The 20,103-nt window shown below is 38.6% G+C and overlaps 1 protein-coding gene across 1 annotated transcript; it reads left to right on the top strand.

Annotated features, from left to right (window-relative positions):
• Positions 1-1,462: 1,462 nt before the first annotated feature.
• LOC307115745 (alcohol dehydrogenase 1-like) lies at positions 1,463-19,879 on the top strand (the record flags this gene model as incomplete). The annotated part of the gene is made up of 8 exons (XM_079799121.1): positions 1,463-1,501; positions 2,478-2,579; positions 3,927-4,065; positions 9,855-9,942; positions 10,040-10,259; positions 10,383-10,643; positions 11,521-11,656; positions 19,731-19,879. 8 exons carry the CDS (start codon positions 1,463-1,465, stop codon positions 19,877-19,879), a joined length of 1,134 nt encoding a protein of 377 aa, XP_079655247.1.
• Between the last annotated feature and the right edge of the window lie 224 nt (positions 19,880-20,103).

Raw genomic sequence — 20,103 nt, forward strand, 5'->3', positions numbered from 1 at the left:
GGACCACCTTATGTTATCCTATCTGAAATGTGAGCAAGATCTCAAATGCCCCCGTCAATAGCTCCCTTGCCCTACCTTTCTTCCTCTAAAAACCTTGCATTTTAAAAATATATATTTGATTGGTTTCGGAGAGGGAAATAGAGATAGAAGCATCAATGATGATAGAGAATCATTGATTGGCTGCCTCCTGCATGTTCCAAACTGGGGATGGATACCTCCCCTGACCTCTCCCCTGCCCCTCCCCCGGCCAGCAGGCCCCCAATGGTGGCATGGCACCGAGGGAAGGAGAAGGGAGAGGCAGGGAACCTTGGGGTGGTGGAGCGCTGAGGGCAGCGTCAGTGTCTGGCGTCTGTTCCTTCCACACCCAGCCTGGCCACTGTCACCTCCCCTCCCGACCCCGCCGGGGCCTTTGGGCCCTGATCAGCCTAGCCCTGATTGGCCCTGATGGCCCACCAGACCTAGGGACCCCCCCATCCGTGCACAAATTTCATTCACCGGGCCTCTACTATATTTATAGATTGAGTGCCAAGGTTGAGAAAACTTCTGTTCCTAAAACCAGATGACATAGATTACTGTGGTACCTGAGCTACTAAAGCAGTTTGAGTTAGGTTTTTGTCCTGACTAATACAATGTTTTGTTTGTTGTTGTTGTTTTTTTAATTTTATTTTATTGTTTAAAGTATTACAAATAGTAGTACATATGTCTCCTTTTTTTCCCCATTGACCTTCCCCTGACCTCCCCTACCCCCTCCCCCGCACATGCCCTCACCCGCCCCCTAGTGTCTTGCATCCATTGGTTATGCTTATATGCATGCATACAAGTCCTTTGGTTGATCTCTTTAAATAATATCTTTAATTTTGATCCATATTTCACACTCATTCCTTCTCTGTTACCTTTCACCAATCTTTACTATTTTTTTTCTAAACTATTCTCTCTTCTCATCATTTCTTACATTTTTTTCATTATTCTCCCCCCTACCCCACCCCCACAAAACCATGATACTTGAAACTAGAAATCTTATTTGAGCTCTAGCTAAAATTATTCCATAAAGGAATGATATGAACAATTAGTCAAAGATTGGGTTAAAGATAAAATGAGATTATGGATGGAGAATTTCCAAACCATAAAGCATCATTGTATACATTGTAGGAGAGGTGGTTATTTTTATTTCATATCTTTTACATTTCCTTTTAAACCCTTGTTTATTTTCCTTATTTTTCTTTCAATGATCCTCCTTCCTTTCCCTTTATGTTGTTCTCATCCTCTTCCTTCCTCCCTCATTCATAGCTTTCATTTTCCTTCTTCCCCTTCCCCTCAGTTTTTTTATTTCTCCCTTTCCTTTCTCCCTCCCTCCCTGATTGGTGTGCAGTGGTGATGAGTCATCCTGAGGTATGAGATACTCAGTCTAAACTGGTGAGAAGAGACAGAGGAGTTCGCACTTCTGCATCAGCCAGAGGGAATAATGGAGCAAACTGGACTCTCCACAGACACAGCTAACAAAGTAAGTCATGGTTTCCTCTTAAAATGTGTATGATCCTATTAGTAGGTAAAACCCAATATCTAATGCTGCATTGAAGTTCCCATGGAATATGTGTGCACCATGCTTTACACAGTGCAAGTATTCCAGGTAATTTGTAAGTCAAATTTTAAGAAACAAGATCATAATTGTGATAAAATAAGAACTGCTACTATTTAAAGAAATAACTTACTCTTTCTGTAAAGTAAAATAATCTTTTATAAAACTAAAATCATCCTCCAAATGCAGTCACTGATTAATTTAGGAGGGAAATCAATCAATAAATATATAAGCTTAATCTGTATAGAGATTTAAAAATAAAAATGCAATAAATAAATAATTTATAAGACACAGAAACTAAGTACCAAGGTAAGATAAGATGTTCTATGTGATGTTTTATAAGTGAAATTGACTAAACAAGCAAAAATAATATTTTTGTCCTGTATCATTTCTTGTAATTTTCTTTGCATTATGAATTCTAATCTTCTGTTTTAAATAAATTATTAATATTAAAAATTATAATGCAGAAATTTATAACCTAAAACAGAACTGTGCTCCAAAGATCAGTTGGCCAATATTAACATTGTGTATCATTTGGAATTCAGAAAAGATATTTCCTAAGAATAAAGTGTATCAATCAGATTTATGTGATAAAACTATTTTTTAAACAAAGACTATCTACTATACCATAGGATGACATGAGATGCATAGAGGGAGAAAAACATGCATCTAATGTTGCTACAGACAGATAAGTAAATAGTTATCAGTGGTTTCACTGGTTTCACATTACAACATTGTAAATTACTTTCACACATATAATTGCTTTCATTAAATGCAATAGATCATCTGCATTTCAAAGCGACATAACCAAAATGATCAGTCAGCATAGTAAAAGTGAATTTAACTATGTTTTTCATCTCATTTTAGTTTCATGGCAGTAAATTTTCATTTTTTTTAATAGGTGATTTTATGCAGGGCAGCCATTGCCTGGAGGGCTAATGCTCCCCTGTCCATTGAACTACTTGAAGTTGATCCACCAAAGGCTTGTGAGGTTCGAATTAAGGTAAATGTAAATGAGACTTTTTGCAGGTATGCATGTGGATATTTGTGTTTACAATAATTTTACAATTTTAGAAGAACAAGTGTCATTTTCTATTTACAAATAATTAAGGGTATCTCTGATTTACATGTAGATCTGTATTAACATATATATTAGTGAGATTATTTAATTTTGTTAAAGTAGAACAAATATAATAAATGCTGAAATGTCTTTTAATGTTTTAAATACACTTTTTTTAATACTTTCAAAGTCAACACAGGTAATTATTGATCCAAAAACTTCTTGGGTTTTTCACAATTATAAAGTTATTCCAAATGCTGTTATATAATAGGGCAGACATTCTTCTCAGCTTCTACTTATAGAAATCTGTGGAACCCCATCAAGCATATCAACATATGCATAATCAGTGTCCCAGAAGGAGAAAAGGGGGCCTAAAAAATTGAAAAATTAATTGCTGAAAACATTTCCAAATATGCTGAAAAACATTAACCTACATATCTGAGAAGCCCAATGAATTTCAAGTAGGATAAACACAGAGATCTACACATATCATAGAATTATCATAGCCAAATTCTGTGTTCAAAGACAAAGACAACGTTTTAAAAGAAGCCAGAGAAAAATGACACATCACATATGAGAGAATCCCAATAAAATTAATATAAGAAGCAATGAAATCCAGAGGGTGGAGACATAACATATTCAAAGTGCTTGAAGAAAAAACTGTCAACCAAAAATCCAGCAAAACTATCTTTCAAAAATGTAGGTGATTTTCTTTATATCCTGGCCAATAGCATGGAACTTCTTCAAAAAATTAAAAATGGAACTGCCTTATGACCCAGCAATTCCACTTGTCCTACTAGTCATGCACCAGGGTGCCAGGATCAGGATAGGAAACATAACATGTTTTAATTTCTTCTTTTGGGGATAGGGGGAGGGCATTAAGGGCAATGCAAAAGAGAAGCATATATACCTTGATACCCAGGAGTCTCCTCTATATATTTAAGTATAGGTATCAAAATAGACCATAAATTTTGGGTTGTCTATTTCATCACATCCCATAGAACACATAGCTCTTCCTGGCAAAGAGCTAGAAAATACTTCAATGATAATGTTAAATTCATTGTGATGTTAAAGAGGCCTAAATAAAATTATAAAGACAGAGACAAACTAAGTGTTTTGGTCTGTTTTCTGAAATAGCTATACTGCATGAGTGCAATCAATAACATGTCAAATATATAGTCAAGGTTTTAAAGAATATATTCTGTTGCTAGTTTTGGAAATATTGCATTTTTCTGAAAGATCCAATTTTACGACAAACCTTTTTTTCTCTATCATTTAATCACCTTTCAGATTTTATCATCTGGGATCTGTGGTACCGATCTGCACATCGTGGAAGGGAGAAACCAAGTACCTCTTCCTGCAGTTTTGGGCCATGAGGGAGCTGGAATCATAGAGAGTGTTGGAGAAGGTGTAACCTCTGTGAAACCAGGTAAGTAACTGGACAAGATATGGTGCCAATCCAGTAAACTCTCCTTTCCTAACTCACTCCCTGACATTTCCCCAAACCACCTGAAAGAGCCAAACTCATCACATAGTAACAAAATATTTAAATGCATTCACACAACATATATGAAAAAATAGTCAGCCTAAAATTCAGAATCTTCAAAATGTGTGTTTATCTGAAAAAAAACTCAAATAAAAAGAAATTTTCTCCACTCATTTCCATAGAGATTATCTCTAGTCTACCCATATCAAATTAAACTGAAATCTGCAAATATATACAAGATATTGGAATATCATCAGATTAAAATTATGTATGGTTAAATTTTTTTTCTAGATTCACACACATATGATAATCCTTTAAATTGTCTGTAGCATTTATAAAAGTTTCATCAAGAATTTACAATTACTTCTTCCACATTGGATACAATTCATGTTCCAAACACTTTGGATAATGCTTGACAATATCACGTTTTCCAACAATAAATATGTCATAGATATTTTATACCTATTTTATGTATGAGAAAATAGAAGCTTTGGCCAACTAATCATCTTATTCAGTTGATTTAGCTACTTAATGGCAGAGCTAGCATTGAAACACAGGTTGTCTTACCTCAAATTCTGGGCTCTTACTCAAGAATCCTATATAATAAAGAGGTAATATACAAATTGACCATAATACCCTCGCACAAGGTGGCCGCCCCCATGTGGTCACAAGATGGCCACCACAAGATGGTCGGCAGGGGAGAGCAGTTGGGGGCAACCAGGCTGGCAGGGGAGGGCAGTTAGAGGCAACTTGGTTTGCAGGGGAGGGCAGTTGGGGTCAACCAGGCCTGCAGGATAGGCCAATTGGGGTGACTAGGCCTGCAAGGGAGGGCAGTTGGGGGCAACCGGGCCAGCAGGGGAGGGCAGTTGGGGTTGATCGGGCCAGCAGGGGAGGACAGGGGCGATCAGGCCGGCAGGCGAGGGTAGTTGGGGGCAATCGGGCTGGCAGGGGAGCAGTTAGGCATCGATCAGGCTGGCAGGGGAGTGGTTAAGGGGTGATCAGGCTGGCAGACAGAAACGATTTATGGCAATCAGGCAGGCAGGCAGGCAGGCAAGCCAGCAGTCCCCCAAGGTGTCCCAGATTGGAGAGGGTGCAGCCTGGGCTTAGGGACACCCTCCCACCCCCAGTGCACGAATTTTGTGCACCGGGCCTCTAGTATATCTCATAATTAGTACTAATTCTAGCATTAACACTACAGTGTTAATTCATTCTGTCAACAAATATTTATGAAGCACCTACTGAGTGCAACACTCTGCTATGCTCCTGGCATAGAACACTAATCAAAGTGGACAAGCCTTATACCACAAATTCTTAGACTTAGGTCTGTATTGCCTTTGAGCCTCAATGTTATTAGAGACAAATCCTCAATTTTTATTTTGTATTTTAAAGGTCTATTTGCAAACTCAGAAGGTTGAACACGGGTTCAAGTTGCCTTTGTTGGAGTTGCTCTGCTGAGCCAGGGCACTCTGTGAGATTGGGGTCTGGTCACTGCGTCGTGGGGTACAATGCCACTTCTTAGGGCGTATGGGGAGTGCTGCGCACCCTGGGGAAGTCCAGAGCGCAGTTCTGTGCAATCTGTGAAAGTGGACTGCATGCTCCCTTTAGATATGTGTATATACCCAGATGATTTTCATCCACTTTGAGTGGTTATCCAAAGAAGCCTATGACTTCTTACCTTCGATTTTCTAAAAAATAGCTAGCCATATATAAAGCTCAGAACCCAGATGCAAAAATTTCAGAACTACCATATTTTTCTGTGTATAAGATGCCCTCCACTTTTCCAACCCAAAATTAAGAAATCAATATTTTAAACATAAAACAGAACACATTTTTATTTAGTAATTACTGCAGGTAATGTTCACATACCAGTACTATGATATTATGCAGCATATCACTTTATTCACCCTCTGTTGCATCACTGCTCTCTTCTTCATCACTATTAGTTCCAGACATATCAATTTCTTCAATTTCTATTGTATCACTGCTGTCTCCTGAGTCACTCTCTATATATGTGAGATCATCCTCATAAACTGGTGGCATTTTCTGAGCTAACTTTGTTTGTGCTCTCATGGCCAACCCTCTGTCCTCATGAAATTGAAGCACCATTTTGCCTTTTCTGTAAAATCAACAATGTTCATTTCACTTGCAAACATTCTTGCCTAACATTGAATAAGCTTGGTTGACTGCCGGTTTAGGCCTGATCCCCGCAGGCCAGGGATGTAGCAGTGCACCAAATGGCAGGCAGTCAGGGAGGAACCCAAGCTCATCTGGGCCTGCTGCACCTGCAGCCGCCCCTCCATAGCGCTTCCACGGAGTCAGGAGAGGCTCCCACCACCACAGCTGCGCTCGCCAGCCGTGAGCCTGGCTTCTGGCTGAGCAGCGCTCCCCCTGTGGGAGCGCACTGACCACCAGGGGGCAGCTCCTGCATTGAGCATCTGTCCCCTGGTGGTCAGTGCACATCATAGCGACTGGTCAACTGGTTGTTCCAGTCATTCCAGACGTTCAGTTGTAACAGTCGCTTAGGCTTTTATATAGAGAGATTCTTTTTTCTTTAGCCCATGAACTTCTGCCAGTTGAATACATTTTGTGTTGGCATCTTGCTTTGGGAAACTCAAACATAGAAAAGTTCATCCAAAATTTATTTTGTATTTAGCAACTACTGAGGATCAAAATAATCCATGAAATGTATCAGTAACATTTTACCTTTGATAAAGGTGAGTCAGAGTGTGAAGGTTTTTTATATGATGACTGTGGAAATAGTATTCTTATTTCCTTATATTATGGAGGCAGGGGTTTCCTATTCAGAAGTGTCCCAACTTGCAGAGCCATAGTGTTTTATGACTAATTGTGCATTTTTTAAAGAGCACCCAGAACTCATTTAGGTAAGTTCCAATTCCTAGGTGTACTTTATATTCAGAGCTGATGGATCTACAGGCAAGGGCTTGCTGGTTTCAGTTGTAACCTTTTGTACAAGAGTTGGAGAGATTTGTAAACCTTTTTTTATTGTATTTTTTTCCTAAAGTAAAAACTAAGAAGTATATACCAAATCAATGCATATTGTTTTATATTTCATAGAATACAATTTTTGTTTCCTAATTATATGTTTAAGGTGAAACACTTGTTTTATAGCTTCCTTCTATCTTTTTTTTTTTTTCTTTTTAAGTAGGGATTTATATTCTGAATTATTTTTTCTCTCTCATGTTAGTATATTTATCCAGACAGTAGAGAGCATGTCTGGTAAGTTTTAAAATGAGAGATCCAGAAACAAGTTTCCAAAGTCTCTAGACTCAAAACCTGTAATTTTTAAACATTTTATATAAGATAAAAGACTATATAAGGGACAGCCAACTCTGACCCATGGGCCAAATCCAGCCTACTACTGCCTGCTTTTCATGGCCTATGGGCTGAAAATTGTGTTTGCCATTTTAAAAAAAGAATATTTCATGACACATGAAAGTTAATATGATGTTCAATGTTCATAAATAATGAATGAGTATGAAATACAGCCATACTCATTCATTTATCTGTTGTTTATGGCTGCTTTTGTGCAACAGTGACAGAGTTTAGTTGCTTCAGAGACTGTAATTTGCAAAGCCTAAAATGTTTACACCTGACCCTTTACAGAACAAGTTTGCCAACCCATGATCACAGTATAGTATAGTATGACAAGCATATTAATATGTTGGGATAGGTTTTTTAACTGATTGAGAGGTTCTTATTTTAGAATCTTTGTCACCATTGTCTTAAAAGGAAAGAGGTCAAATCACAGAAGAAGCTAAACAAACTGTTGCCCCACAGTGTTAGCAAGAAAAATAATCTTGTTTCAAGTTATGTTGTATGATAAAAGACTTTCATTTAGTGTGGATGAGATTCTCTTCAATTATTTCCTATGACTTAGTAAGAGAATCTTAAGAGTTTTCCAGATAGCACATATCACAAAAACCTTTCCATCTTTTACCAATTGTTTATTCTCTTAAGAGTCAGCAAGTTTTCAAAATTCACATTACCTTTTTGAGCAAAATATTTCATCTTTCATCATCAGTTAATAAGAATAGGATAACCCAAAATTTATATGTATCTTATATTATGCAAACTATTTAGGAATTCTGGATCCAAATCTCCAAAAAAATTTTGAGGATTTCTGTTGTTTGTGGATAGAAAATAAAAAGTCATGATTTGTTTTATACTGAACTTGACAAAAGTATGTACTAAAGAGAAAAATATAATTTAAGAGGAAGCTTAAGATTTAAATATTTGAAGTTAGGCATTTTCAAACAATTTTCCCCTGTGGTTATGAATACAGGACAAAGTTGGCTATGAGTTAAATAGATACCGTGGGGAGAGGAGTTGGGGAAGAAGAGATGTGCTAGTGTCTATTGCAGCCTTCCTCAATGGGGTTTCCAGGAGAGATTAAGCCCTAATTCCCTGTGGCATTTAGAGTGGTACTGATTATATACCATACTTAGGAGAGTGGAGAAAATCATCCAAGTCATATACTGTGTTCTGTGCTTCAGAGGAGCCCAAGGATCACTTGGGAGTCAGTGTTTGTAACATAGGATGGGTGAGGTTAAGAAATGAGTTATGTAAACATCTTTGCAATTACTTTTTTCTGTGCTCTTCTAGCATTCAACCACATAAACTATTTTATACAGAACACATTCAAGTCATATTTTCCCAGTTACATTAGGAAGTTCAGTGAAGAGTAAGTTCAAGGATTTACAATTTAATAAAGCGGGGGGCGGGGGGGGAGTGTGAAAAGCGCTAGAGCAAAAGCATTTTATGATAACATCAAATTTTATTTGGTTTTCTTTGTTTCTAAAAGAATGTCATTGTTGATGCTTTAAATATTAAGATAATCTGTGTCCTCGCCTTGCTTAGTAAATTTCAGTACATGTTGAAGACTGGTATGCATATACCAAATGCCTTCCAGTTTAACAGTATGCCCAAATTTTCTATTATAAAGAATAAGAAATTTAAAAAAAAAAGAATAAGAAATTATGTCAATAACCACTGGTCACTCATCTGAAGCCTTACTTTTTAGACTTACGTTGACCTAACAGAGTAATTGCTGTAGGAGCTGAAAGAAGAGTGCTAGGGGGAAAGATGCTAAAGAAATGAAAATGGTGTTTATGCTTTTCTGAGCGTATGCTGTTCAGAGTCATAAAGAGATTTCTATACTTTTGTTCATTAGAGCACTAGTATTAGGTTTGAAATAATTTGATGGCAGAAGAGGGTTGTGTGATAATCCTACTTCTGATGTTTAAAGGATATAGTGTGAAGATTCAGCCTACTGTAATCATGTAAATTTTGCTATTGCTTTTGGCTAAAACTCCCTTCTTGAAAATGCCATTTTAAAAAAACAAGGTGTATTTTTTATAGTTGCTATGAATGTGTGTATTTAAATTTTTGAATTAAAATATAAGTTGATTTAAAGTAAAAAAAAAAAATTTAACCTTTTGCACCCGGATGTCGAGTGTGACTCAACACGGTTAGCATTAGAATAAAGGAATCGAGAAAAAAGCAAGCGAGTGCAAAGGGTTAAAAAGGTCTAATTTGCATTAAAACTGATTTATTTCCAATCCAAAGTGAAATGATAATTAAATTAAGTAATAATTATCATTAAAACAAATTGATAACATGCACTATAAATAATTTCCTATCACTAAATATAATGTTTATTGCATTCCATGCCTCTGCCCAAGATTCAAATCACTTTGTTCTTCTTTCCTTAGGAGATAAAGTCTTAACGTTACCTCTTCCAGAGTGCAGAGAATGCTGTTTCTGTTTGCACCCCAAGGGCAACGTATGCGTGAAGGAAGAGTTAGTTTCAATTTCTCTGACTTCATTTCATCCAATTTGTTTTCATTGGGATAGGTATTGACTGGGAACTAAAATCCTGTATTTTTATGTCACACAGTATTCTTTCTCCAACTGGATTAATGTTAGATGGAACCAGCAGGTTTACCTGCAGAGCACAGAAGATTCATCATCTTTTTGGCACTAGCACCTTCACTGAATATACTGTTGTGAATGAAATTGCAGTGGTAAAAATTGATGATGCTTCTCCAATGAATAAAGTCTGTATCATTAGCTGTGAGGTGCCCACGGGCTTTGGAGCCGTGTTTAACACTGCAAAGGTAAGTGCTGTTTGCAGTGACTTTACCTACATCCTGGGAGCCATGCAATCAGAGAGCTTCTCCCATTAGAGATAAACCAAAGTGGCTTTTTTTCTCATAGAAATTTATCTCCTGGGTTTGTAGGTCACCCCTGGTTCCACCTGTGTTGTCTTTGGACTTGGAGGAATCGGTTCAGCCATTGTCATGGCATGCAAAGCCTCTGGTGCTAGTAGGATCATTGGGGTTGACATCAATGAGAAGAAATTTCCCAGGGCAAGAGCATTAGGAGTCACAGATTTTCTCAACCCTCGGAACCTCAAGAAGCCTGTTCAGCAGGTAGTAGTTGAAATGACGGGCTTCGGTGTTGACTTTGCCTTTGAGGCCATCGGACTCATTGATACCATGGTATGTGGTTTTGGGGCACAGTGAGGGGAAGTTGCTTGCCAACATGTGGGTGCATATTAAATTAATTTTATGAAGATATGAAATTACTATAATTTTTAACTATTTTTGAGCACATCTTATGAGCCTTGCACAGCACCAAGATATTTATACACTTTATCCCCTTTAATCTTCATATCATTTTATGAATTAAGTGATAGATCCTCCCTTCTCCCAACTGATGGACGGAGTAAGATGTAAACTCCACCTGCAGCCCAGCCGGACATTCCTGAACACCTTATATGGACTGTACATTGAACCACCAATCAGCACCTGCCAAATACCCTAAACCCCCGATTCCTAAATCCCTAGGCCCCTAACCATGTACCTTACATGAAACCACCAATCAGCGTGTGCTGAGTGCCCTAAGCCCCGTCCCCTCTTTTCCTCCCCTTAAAAGGCTCTCTCTCTCTCTCTCTCTCTCTCTCTCTCTCTCTCTCTCTCCCTCTCTCTCTTCCCTTTCCCCCTCTGGAAGGCGGCCAGCAGGGTGATCTCCAATAAAGCCTGTGTTCTGGTATCCCATGGTCTCCAGCCCTCTGTTTCATCTTTCATTAAGTACTTATCCCCATTTTCAAGATTTAAAAAACATAATTGTGATTAAGTTAAAGAAGCTTGCCTAAGATCTCAAGGGGGTGAGGGGCTGGAGGGGGATACCACATTCTATTCTATTCTATTCTATTCTATTCTATTCTATTCTATTCTATTCTATTCTATTCTTTTCTTTTCTTTTCTTTTCTTTTTCTCTCATACAGCACCCCTGAAAATATATTTTAGGATTGTGAGTCAAAAGAGGTATGATTTCAGGGTACTGGGGTGCTAATCAGTCTACTGCTGAAATTAGGTTGCGGCTTTGGAGTCATGCCGTCGGAGCTATGGAGTCTGTGTGATTATGGGAGTAGCCCCCAACCGTGCACAACTCTCCTTTGACCCACAGTTGATTAACTCTGGGAGAACCCTGAAAGGCAGCTTTTTGGGAGGTAAGTCTTTGACGCCACATCGCCTTTTCCAGAAACTTGGTCACCCTGCAAACTTGGTCACCCTGGCAAGAAACAAAGGAATGAAAAGGTAGGAAAAATATACCTCTATGAAAGGAAATGGGAGACATGTTAAAATAGAAAAGCACACCTCTGCCTTCCTCACAGGTATTTATTACCTGTGGGAGAAAAAAAACACAGATTAACATTTTGATATTATTAAGATATAGAATAATCACATTTCAGGGTACTCATTGGCACTCAGACATTCCATAATTGTATGTCTCTGAGTGGCTCCCAAGCACAGGATTAGACTAGAAGAAAATCTCAGTGTATTGAACCCCAATTCTCACCATAACAATGTTAACGTAAAAAAATAATTCAGACCTGTAAAGAATTTTGTGAGTTTATTTGAGCCAAACTGTCGACATATGCCGGGAAGCAGAACCTCAATGAATTGAGATAATGCTCCGGAGAATGGAGGGTTACATCTATATTTATACATTGCCATCAAAGGAAAGGGACGTAGGTTAGTTACATGAAATTCATTGGTGATAGATTAAGGAGGTGGGATAAAGCAAAGCGGGGAAACCTCTGGGATAGGGCGAAAAGTGAAATGAGGGACATGTGCTTCTTTTACAGAGATGGATACAGGATACTTTAACGTAATTAACAGTTGACAATTAACTTGATAACAATAACAATGAGGGAATGTCCCGGTGCCATTTGTTGTGCCCTGAGGGGTCCGGGGTAAAAAGGAAGTTACAAGTTACCCAGACATCTCACAGATATGTTATCTTAGAGGAAAAAAGGCAAATGGGCTCAGTAAAGATCTAAGTTGATCTTTGTCAGGGAAAATATCGGCCTAGGACATGACTGCCCACTATAACCTGTTTGTAGTTAAATATTTAATTTTCAGACCATCTTTTGTGGTTACTTTAGGTCTCTAAGTTTGCAAGACTGCCACGCAGGCCTCCCCTGAGCTTGTCAGGTTAGCATGTGGCTCCTTTCGTCCACACATTTCTAGTAACAACCAACTGTTAAGACTGTTGCTCTCCTGCAAGGGAATGCCTCAACCCAGTGAGAAAACATACAAATCATGACTAATATATAGTTGTAATCTTGTTTCAAATGGGTCCAAAGGAAGTGGGAAATGTCCTTGGGATCAATGGAGTGGTTTTCCTGGGTTATATTTTGGACAGATAGAGCATTTGCTGTACACTTTATGAGCTACTGTAGGAGAAGGTTTCCAGTAATATTGTTTACTCCTTGAAATCATCTTTTCAGGACCCCAATGTGTTAGCTCATGTACATGTTGAAGTACAGGGAGTTGAGCCCCTACAGGTAAAATAGGTTTCTGATTGGGTCCAAGCCATATCTGTCTGTCTGGGTCAAAAGTTCCCCCTTTTTGTTGCCATATTCTCTTTTCGTATTCCATGGCTGTGTGTAGAAACTGTAAAAGATAATCTTTTATTGATTTAATAGTGTTAACGAAAAAAAACCATTGAAACCTGTAAAGAATTTTAGTGAGTTTATTTGAGCCAAACTGTCGACATATGCCGGGAAGCAGAACCTCAATGAATTGAGATAATGCTCCAAGGAATGGCGGGTTACATCTGTATTTATACATTGCCATCAAAGGAGGGACATAGGTGGGCTACATGAAATTCATTGGTGACGGATTAAGGAGGTGGGATAAAGTCAAACGGTGGGAAACCCCTGGGATTGGATAAAAAGTAAAATGATGGACTCATACTTAGGTGGGTGCAGGAACAATTAACATGATAATGAAGGAATTTGAAGTATCTGTCCTGGCGCCCACCACATTTGGTTGTGCCCCAGGGGCTCCAGCAAAAGAAGGAAGTTACAAGTTACCCAGACATCTCACAGATATGTTATCTTAGAGGCAAAAAGGCAAATGGGCTCAGGAAAGAAGATCTAAGTTGATCTTTGTCAGGGAAGATATCGGCCTAGGACATGACTGCCCACTATAACCTGTTTGTAGTTAAATATTTAATTTTCAGACCATCTTTTGTGGTTACTTTAGGTCTCTGAGTTTTCAAGACTGCCACACAGGCCTCCCCTGAGCTTGTCAGCTTAGCAGGTGGCTTCTTTCGTTCACAATAGGAAGTAAAGAACATTCTCGGGTCTGGATAACTTGACTGTTCAATGCTGCCTGCTTAGCTGCAGCATCAGCAAAATGATTTCCTTTTGCTTCCATGGTGGTGGCTTTAGAATGCCCTGGGATTTTTATAATTGCCAATTGTTTTGGTTGCTGTATGGCATCTAAAAATTCTGCAACCAGTTTTCCATTTTTTATGGGCTGACCAGAGGAAGTTAAGAAGCCTCGCTGCTTCCATAACATTCCAAAGTCATGAGCTACACCAAATTCATAGCGACTATCAGTGTAGAGATTGGCTACCTGACCTTTGGCCAATTGATAAGCCCGAGTCAAAGCAATGAGTTCAGCTGGCTGGGCAGATCTGATTCCAGGCAGATAAGAACTTTCAATTATATCCACCATGGAAGTTATTGCATATCCAGCTTGAAAATGTCCTTGTTCATCCTTTAGATAGGATCCATCTGTGAACCAAATTAAGTCAGCATTATCAATAGGAGTTCCCTGTAAATCATTTCTAGGAGCAAGAAGGTGGTCAGTAAGTAAAACACAATTGTGGGTGTCTCCATCCTGTAAAGAGGGTAACAACGTGGCAGGGTTAAGGCGATTACACCGGGTTAAAGTAATATTAGGTGCAGAGAGCACTTCATAAGAAGCCAGTCGACTGACAGAGAAGTGTTGAGTGTAATGAGAGTTCAGCAAGGATTCAACAGAATGAGGAACATATATAGTTAAAGGGGAGCCCATGACTATCTCTTCTGTCTGTTTACATAACAAGGCTGTAGTGGAGATGGCCCTCATGCAAGGAGGGAGCCCTTTTGCCACTGAGTCTAGTTGCTGACTATAATACCCTATAGGTCTATGGTGGTCTCTGTGTTTCTGAGTTAGAACTCCTAAAGCATTGCCCTTACTTTCATGTGTGAAAGAAGGGAAGTTTATAGTTTGGATGCCCCAGAGCAGGAGCTTTAGATAGTACCTCCTTTAAAGTCTCAACAGCTTGTTTCCCTTCAGAGTTCCACTAAATTGAATCAGGTGTATCCAACTTTAATAGGGCAGAGAGAGGCTGGGCTATCAATGAAAAGCTTGGAACCCAATTTTTACAATATCCAGTTAAGCCCAGGAATCCACTAAGCTGCTTTTTTGTTTTTGGAAGAGGGAAAGATAGGATTCCTCTAAGTCTTTCTGGGTTAATCAGTAGCCCATCCTTTGATATGAGATGGCCAAGATATTTTACTTGAGGTAAGCAAAACTGAAGCTTATCCTTTGAGACTTTATGTCCCTTTATAGCTAGCTGTTGCAGTAGGTAAATTGTGTCCTTTTGAGAGTCTAGTAATGTCCTAGAGTATACAAATAAATCATCCACATACTGAATTAGAGTGGAATCTCTAGGAAATTTAACATCATTTAGATCAGCTTTTAATATCTGGGAGAAATAGGTGGGACTTTCTGTATATCCTTGGGGCATCACAGTCCAAGTAAATTGTCGATCTTCCCAAGTGAAAGCAAAGAGATATTGACTGTCCTTTTCTACTGGAATGCTGAAAAAAGCACTACATAAATCTATTACTGAAAAATATTGGCAGTCCTCAGGAATAGTTGATAATAAAGTATGTGGATTTGGGACCACAGGATGTCGGGGAATAACTATTCTATTTATAGCTCTGAGATCCTGCACAAATCTCCACCCTTTCCCATTTGGTTTCTTTACTGGAAAGATAGGAGAATTACAGGGACTTGTACATGGAATTATAATTTCTCTTTTTAAGTAATCTTGAATAATGGGCTTAATTCCAGCTAGTGCATCAGGTCTTAGAGGATATTGGCGAATATTAGGTAAAGGCAAAGTATTACCAATGGTTATTTTAATAGGAGTGGCTGACTCAATCTTGCCAATATCTGTACTGGAAAGGGCCCAAAGTCGAATTGGAACTTCTTGCAACAAACGTTCAGTTTTAAGATTATTTTCCTCTGGTGAAATTTCCTTTAAAATCATTATTTTCCCAATTGGTTCAGTATCTGATTCATTTAGTTCTAAATACATTTCACCTTTTCAGGAAAAAGATATATGAGCATCATGGGTTTCAAGGAACTCTCTCCCTATCAGGTGAATTGGGGCCGATTTGACCAGTAAGAATATATGTTGCCCTGTAACATCCCCTAGTTGAAAGGGGACAGGTTCTGACTTAAAAACAGTCATTGCTTGGTTAGATACCCCTACCATTTGTACAGAAGCTTTGCTCCGAGGGAGAGGGAAACTTAAATGGGTAGGGTTAAGAACAGGTAAAGTGGCCCCACTATCCACAAGGGCTTTAGTAACTTCTCCTTTTATGATAATTTCAATTTCTCCTAAAGTATTAGTAAGGAGAAGGGGAAGTACCCTCTCATAGCCACAACAATCACCCTAATTTGTTATTTAAGAACAAAACAGACAACTCTATTGTGGCATGTTTGGATTTCTTTTTCCCAAACAACACCTCCAAACCCCTGTCTTGGCATGCTTTACACCCACAGATGCTTCCAGACCAGCACTGACCAAGAGAGTTTTCTGCAATGATAAAAATGTCCTAGAGCTGGACTGTCCAATAAAAGAGGCACAAGCCATATGTAGCTATTGAACATCTTATTGTGGAAACCAGAAAGCTGACTTTTCATTATGTGGGAGCCCCTTTCACATCCCGCGTGGCTCAGGGTTCCTGTTCAGGGTTCGGGTTCTGGAGAAGGCCGCAAACAAAATGAAGAGAGGCTAGAAAAGAATCAGTTTGGGAAATGAGGGGCCAGGTGGGAGTCCACCTCAAGGGGGAAGACTACTACTGCTCTGGCCTTTGCTATCCCTTTTATTGAGGTTATAAAATACACCCATATCCTTTAGGCAGGAAATTCCAATAATAGACAATCAGCAAGAATTTACATATGATTAACAGGTGGAGGTTGCTTTAACTACCAATGTCTCAACTAAACAATTAGCTCCGACCATTCAGAGCAATTAAGGTTGACCAGCCTTCCGGATTCTCTTTTCACATTTCTCTATTAGTGACAATAATCGGTTTCGGCATCATTATATTTAATGTTGATGAGTTTACATTTAAATAGCCACATATGGCTAGTGGCTGCTTTATTAGATAGTGCAGTTGTGATAGCTTGCTCTCTGACTTTTGCTACGATGCTCAAATAAGATTAATTTGGCATAAACTTAAAAACAAGGGCGTTGCTGTCAGAATACTCACCAGACCTGTGCCTTAGCAAGTTATTTAAGCTCATTAATTGCCAGTCTTATTGTCTGGAAAGTAGATTAAGTAATAGTTTTGTTCTTATATAATATAGAGATAATGAAATGAGAAGATGAAGTTAAAACACTTGGCAAGAGAAACTGACACATAATACGTACAAAATTAACATTAAATTGTAGCAGTAACAACAATGATTACAGTAGCTTATGAGCCCAGACAAAAGATGAGGAGGAAAGCACATATATTGCAAAAGATAACTGGAAGCCTTTTTTCTATCATAAAATATCTGGGTGCTCTTTCCTTTCTTCATTGATTTAGCTTTGCATAAGTTGATTGAACGTAAATAAAACTGGATTAATACCTAGATGTCAAATACTAGAAAAAACTTTGCCATTGACCAACCTCTTATATAAAAGCTTATTTTCCCAGAAACTCTATATGTCTGAATTTTCCTATTTGAATAAATACTCAATTTAAAAATTGAACTATTTCAAAAAAGATTAGGCTGGTGCTTGGAATGGTGAAGCATAATTGACACTGATCATTTTTTTCAGTGGTAGTTGTCCTTGGCTTCATTGGAGAAATGTATTTCCATTTCTAACACTCCTCATTATGTATCTGGTGTGTCTCCTTCCTTCCTCATTAAATGCAAATACACCAAGGAAAATCACCTTAATGAAACTCTCATTCAGATGGCAAAATCTGTGATGGCTTTTTCCTTTCACTTCCATGCAGACACATTTCTAAGTTTCTCAAAATCCTACATGCCAATTGCCTAATACTCAGATATTTTAGTACAAATTTCCCTATTAAGAAACATAAAATATCTTCAGCCAGGGCTCTGATAAAGAGTACCAACTATCTTTTAAAAAAGAAAAGAAAAGAAAAGGAAGGAAAGGAAAAGAGAAGAAAAGACTCAACTTTTTTGCGGTGTTTTATTTTTAAACCATATATATATATATATATATATATATATATATATATATATATATATATATATATATATAAAAGGCTAAGCGACTGTTCGACCATGTGACTGTCTGACCAGTAGCTATGATGCGCAATGACCACCAGGGGGCTGACACTCAACGCAGGAGCTGCTGAACTGCAGTGACTTGGCAGCTGCAGTTCTCAGGTGACACACCTGGAACCACAGAGGGAGCACAATTCCAGGGTGCATCACCTGAGAAAAGCCCCCTCTCAATCTGGGACCCTCGGAGGATGTCAGAGAGCTAGTTTCGGCCCCATCCCCACAGACCAGGCCAAGGGACCACACTGGTGCACAAATCCATGCACCAGGTCTCTAAGTGTCTTATAAAAACATATTGTATAAACAGGACTCTGCTAGGAATATAAAGACCTGGGTTCTGGATTCAGCTTCCCCACTTTCAGAGTTTTAAAACAGGATTTGATTTCATCAGACATGGTAAGATGACAGACACATGGACAATTGCCTTGAAAGAAGAGTTTATTGCTCATAGTTCCTAAGAGAAGTGGGCATGCCATACCATATAGGTCCTTATGGGGAAGCACCAGGGATAGACAGGAGGCAGGAAGAACTGAGGGAAAGCATGGGCCAGAGACTTAACTGTGTTTTTCATGAGAAGGAACAGGCAAGATGAGTAAGAAAGCTAAGCAAATTTCAACAGGTTCTAGGCTATAGGAATGGTCCCCAGTTATCTAGTAACTGGTCCTAGGATGATTTAGGGCAGAGGAATAGTGTCCCAAACTGTTGGAGACTGATAAAAAGAGAGAAATCAGGAATATGGACTCAAGAGTGTTTGGTTTGCATATCAAAAGCATGCTAAAGCAAGCTGTTCATTATCTCTAGAAATCAGTGAACCCTGGGAAAGGCAGTTTCTCTCCAAGTCCACGAGGCCCCAAGATATCAAAGCATCATAAAATATAGGAAATGAAAAAATAATAATAAATACAATCAGTGAAAAATACTTAATGTCTCTAAACCTCAGTCCCCTCAAAGTTATAAAAATGGGGAAAATAATGCCAGCATCTTCTACTAAACTATTCCCCAATACACCACTGAAGAAGTAGAAAAATTTATTTTTGAGGTTGAAATGTTAAGGGTTTTTTTACATATTTTTATTGATTTCAGAGAGGAAGGAAGAGGGAGAGAGAGATAGAAACATCAATGATGAAACACAATCATTGATTGGCTGCCTCCTGAACACACCGCCTACCAGGCACCGAGCCTGCAACCCTGGCATGTGCCCTTGACCAGAATCAAACACATGACCCTTCAGTCTGCAGGCCAATACTCTATCCACTGAGCCAAACCAGCTAGGACTGAAATGTTAACTTTTGAAGGAGATATATCTAGAGCCACAGGTGGAAGGAGAATATGGTAACTAAAACCAAATCAGCTGGAAGGTAAGCTGTTTTAAGAAATCATTAATGACCTGAAGGCAAAGGAACACTGTGGTTTGATGGTCTTTGACCATGACAGTGTCAGGACACTCCAACAGTTCATCCCAGGCCTGACACTGCTCACCTACAATGCTGGTGTGTCATGGTACTCCTGAGTGATAGCAGAATTCTGCAATGGGATAAATTACCTTACTTCTGAAGATTAGGAAGAGGATCAAGAGTGAAATGGTTTACTGCCTCCCATGAATGCTTTTGCCAATTTTATACATAATGAATTCATTTGATTCTTTAATTAGTTTATTGTGGGTTTTTTAGGTTTCTTTATTGTTGTCCTTCTTTTCTACAGAGTACAAAAGCAGAGATTGCATTCCTAAACTTGTAACTGACTACCTGCAAAAAAAAATCAACATAGATCCACTTATAACCCATACATTCCATTTTGAAAGAATAAACAAGGCATTTGAAGTGCTCCAGGATGAAAATGAAAATTGGTGAGTCTTTGTGTGTGTGTGTGTAAGATGTATCCATGTGAGATATCTTACACATGTAACACATCCAAGATTTTATGAAAAATGAGGTCTCAGATCAAGTATAAAAGAGGGGGGCATGGAAAACGGTTTAGAAAATGGCAATGAAAGAGTGTTAAGTCAGTGTAAGGAGCGCTAAACATTTTACTCAGTCGCTGTGTGATCTAAATAGCTACCTTTGCCCATGATATT

This window comes from Cnephaeus nilssonii (assembly GCF_951640355.1).
Source record: "Cnephaeus nilssonii genome assembly, chromosome: 1".
Lineage (NCBI taxonomy): Eukaryota > Metazoa > Chordata > Mammalia > Chiroptera > Vespertilionidae > Cnephaeus > Cnephaeus nilssonii.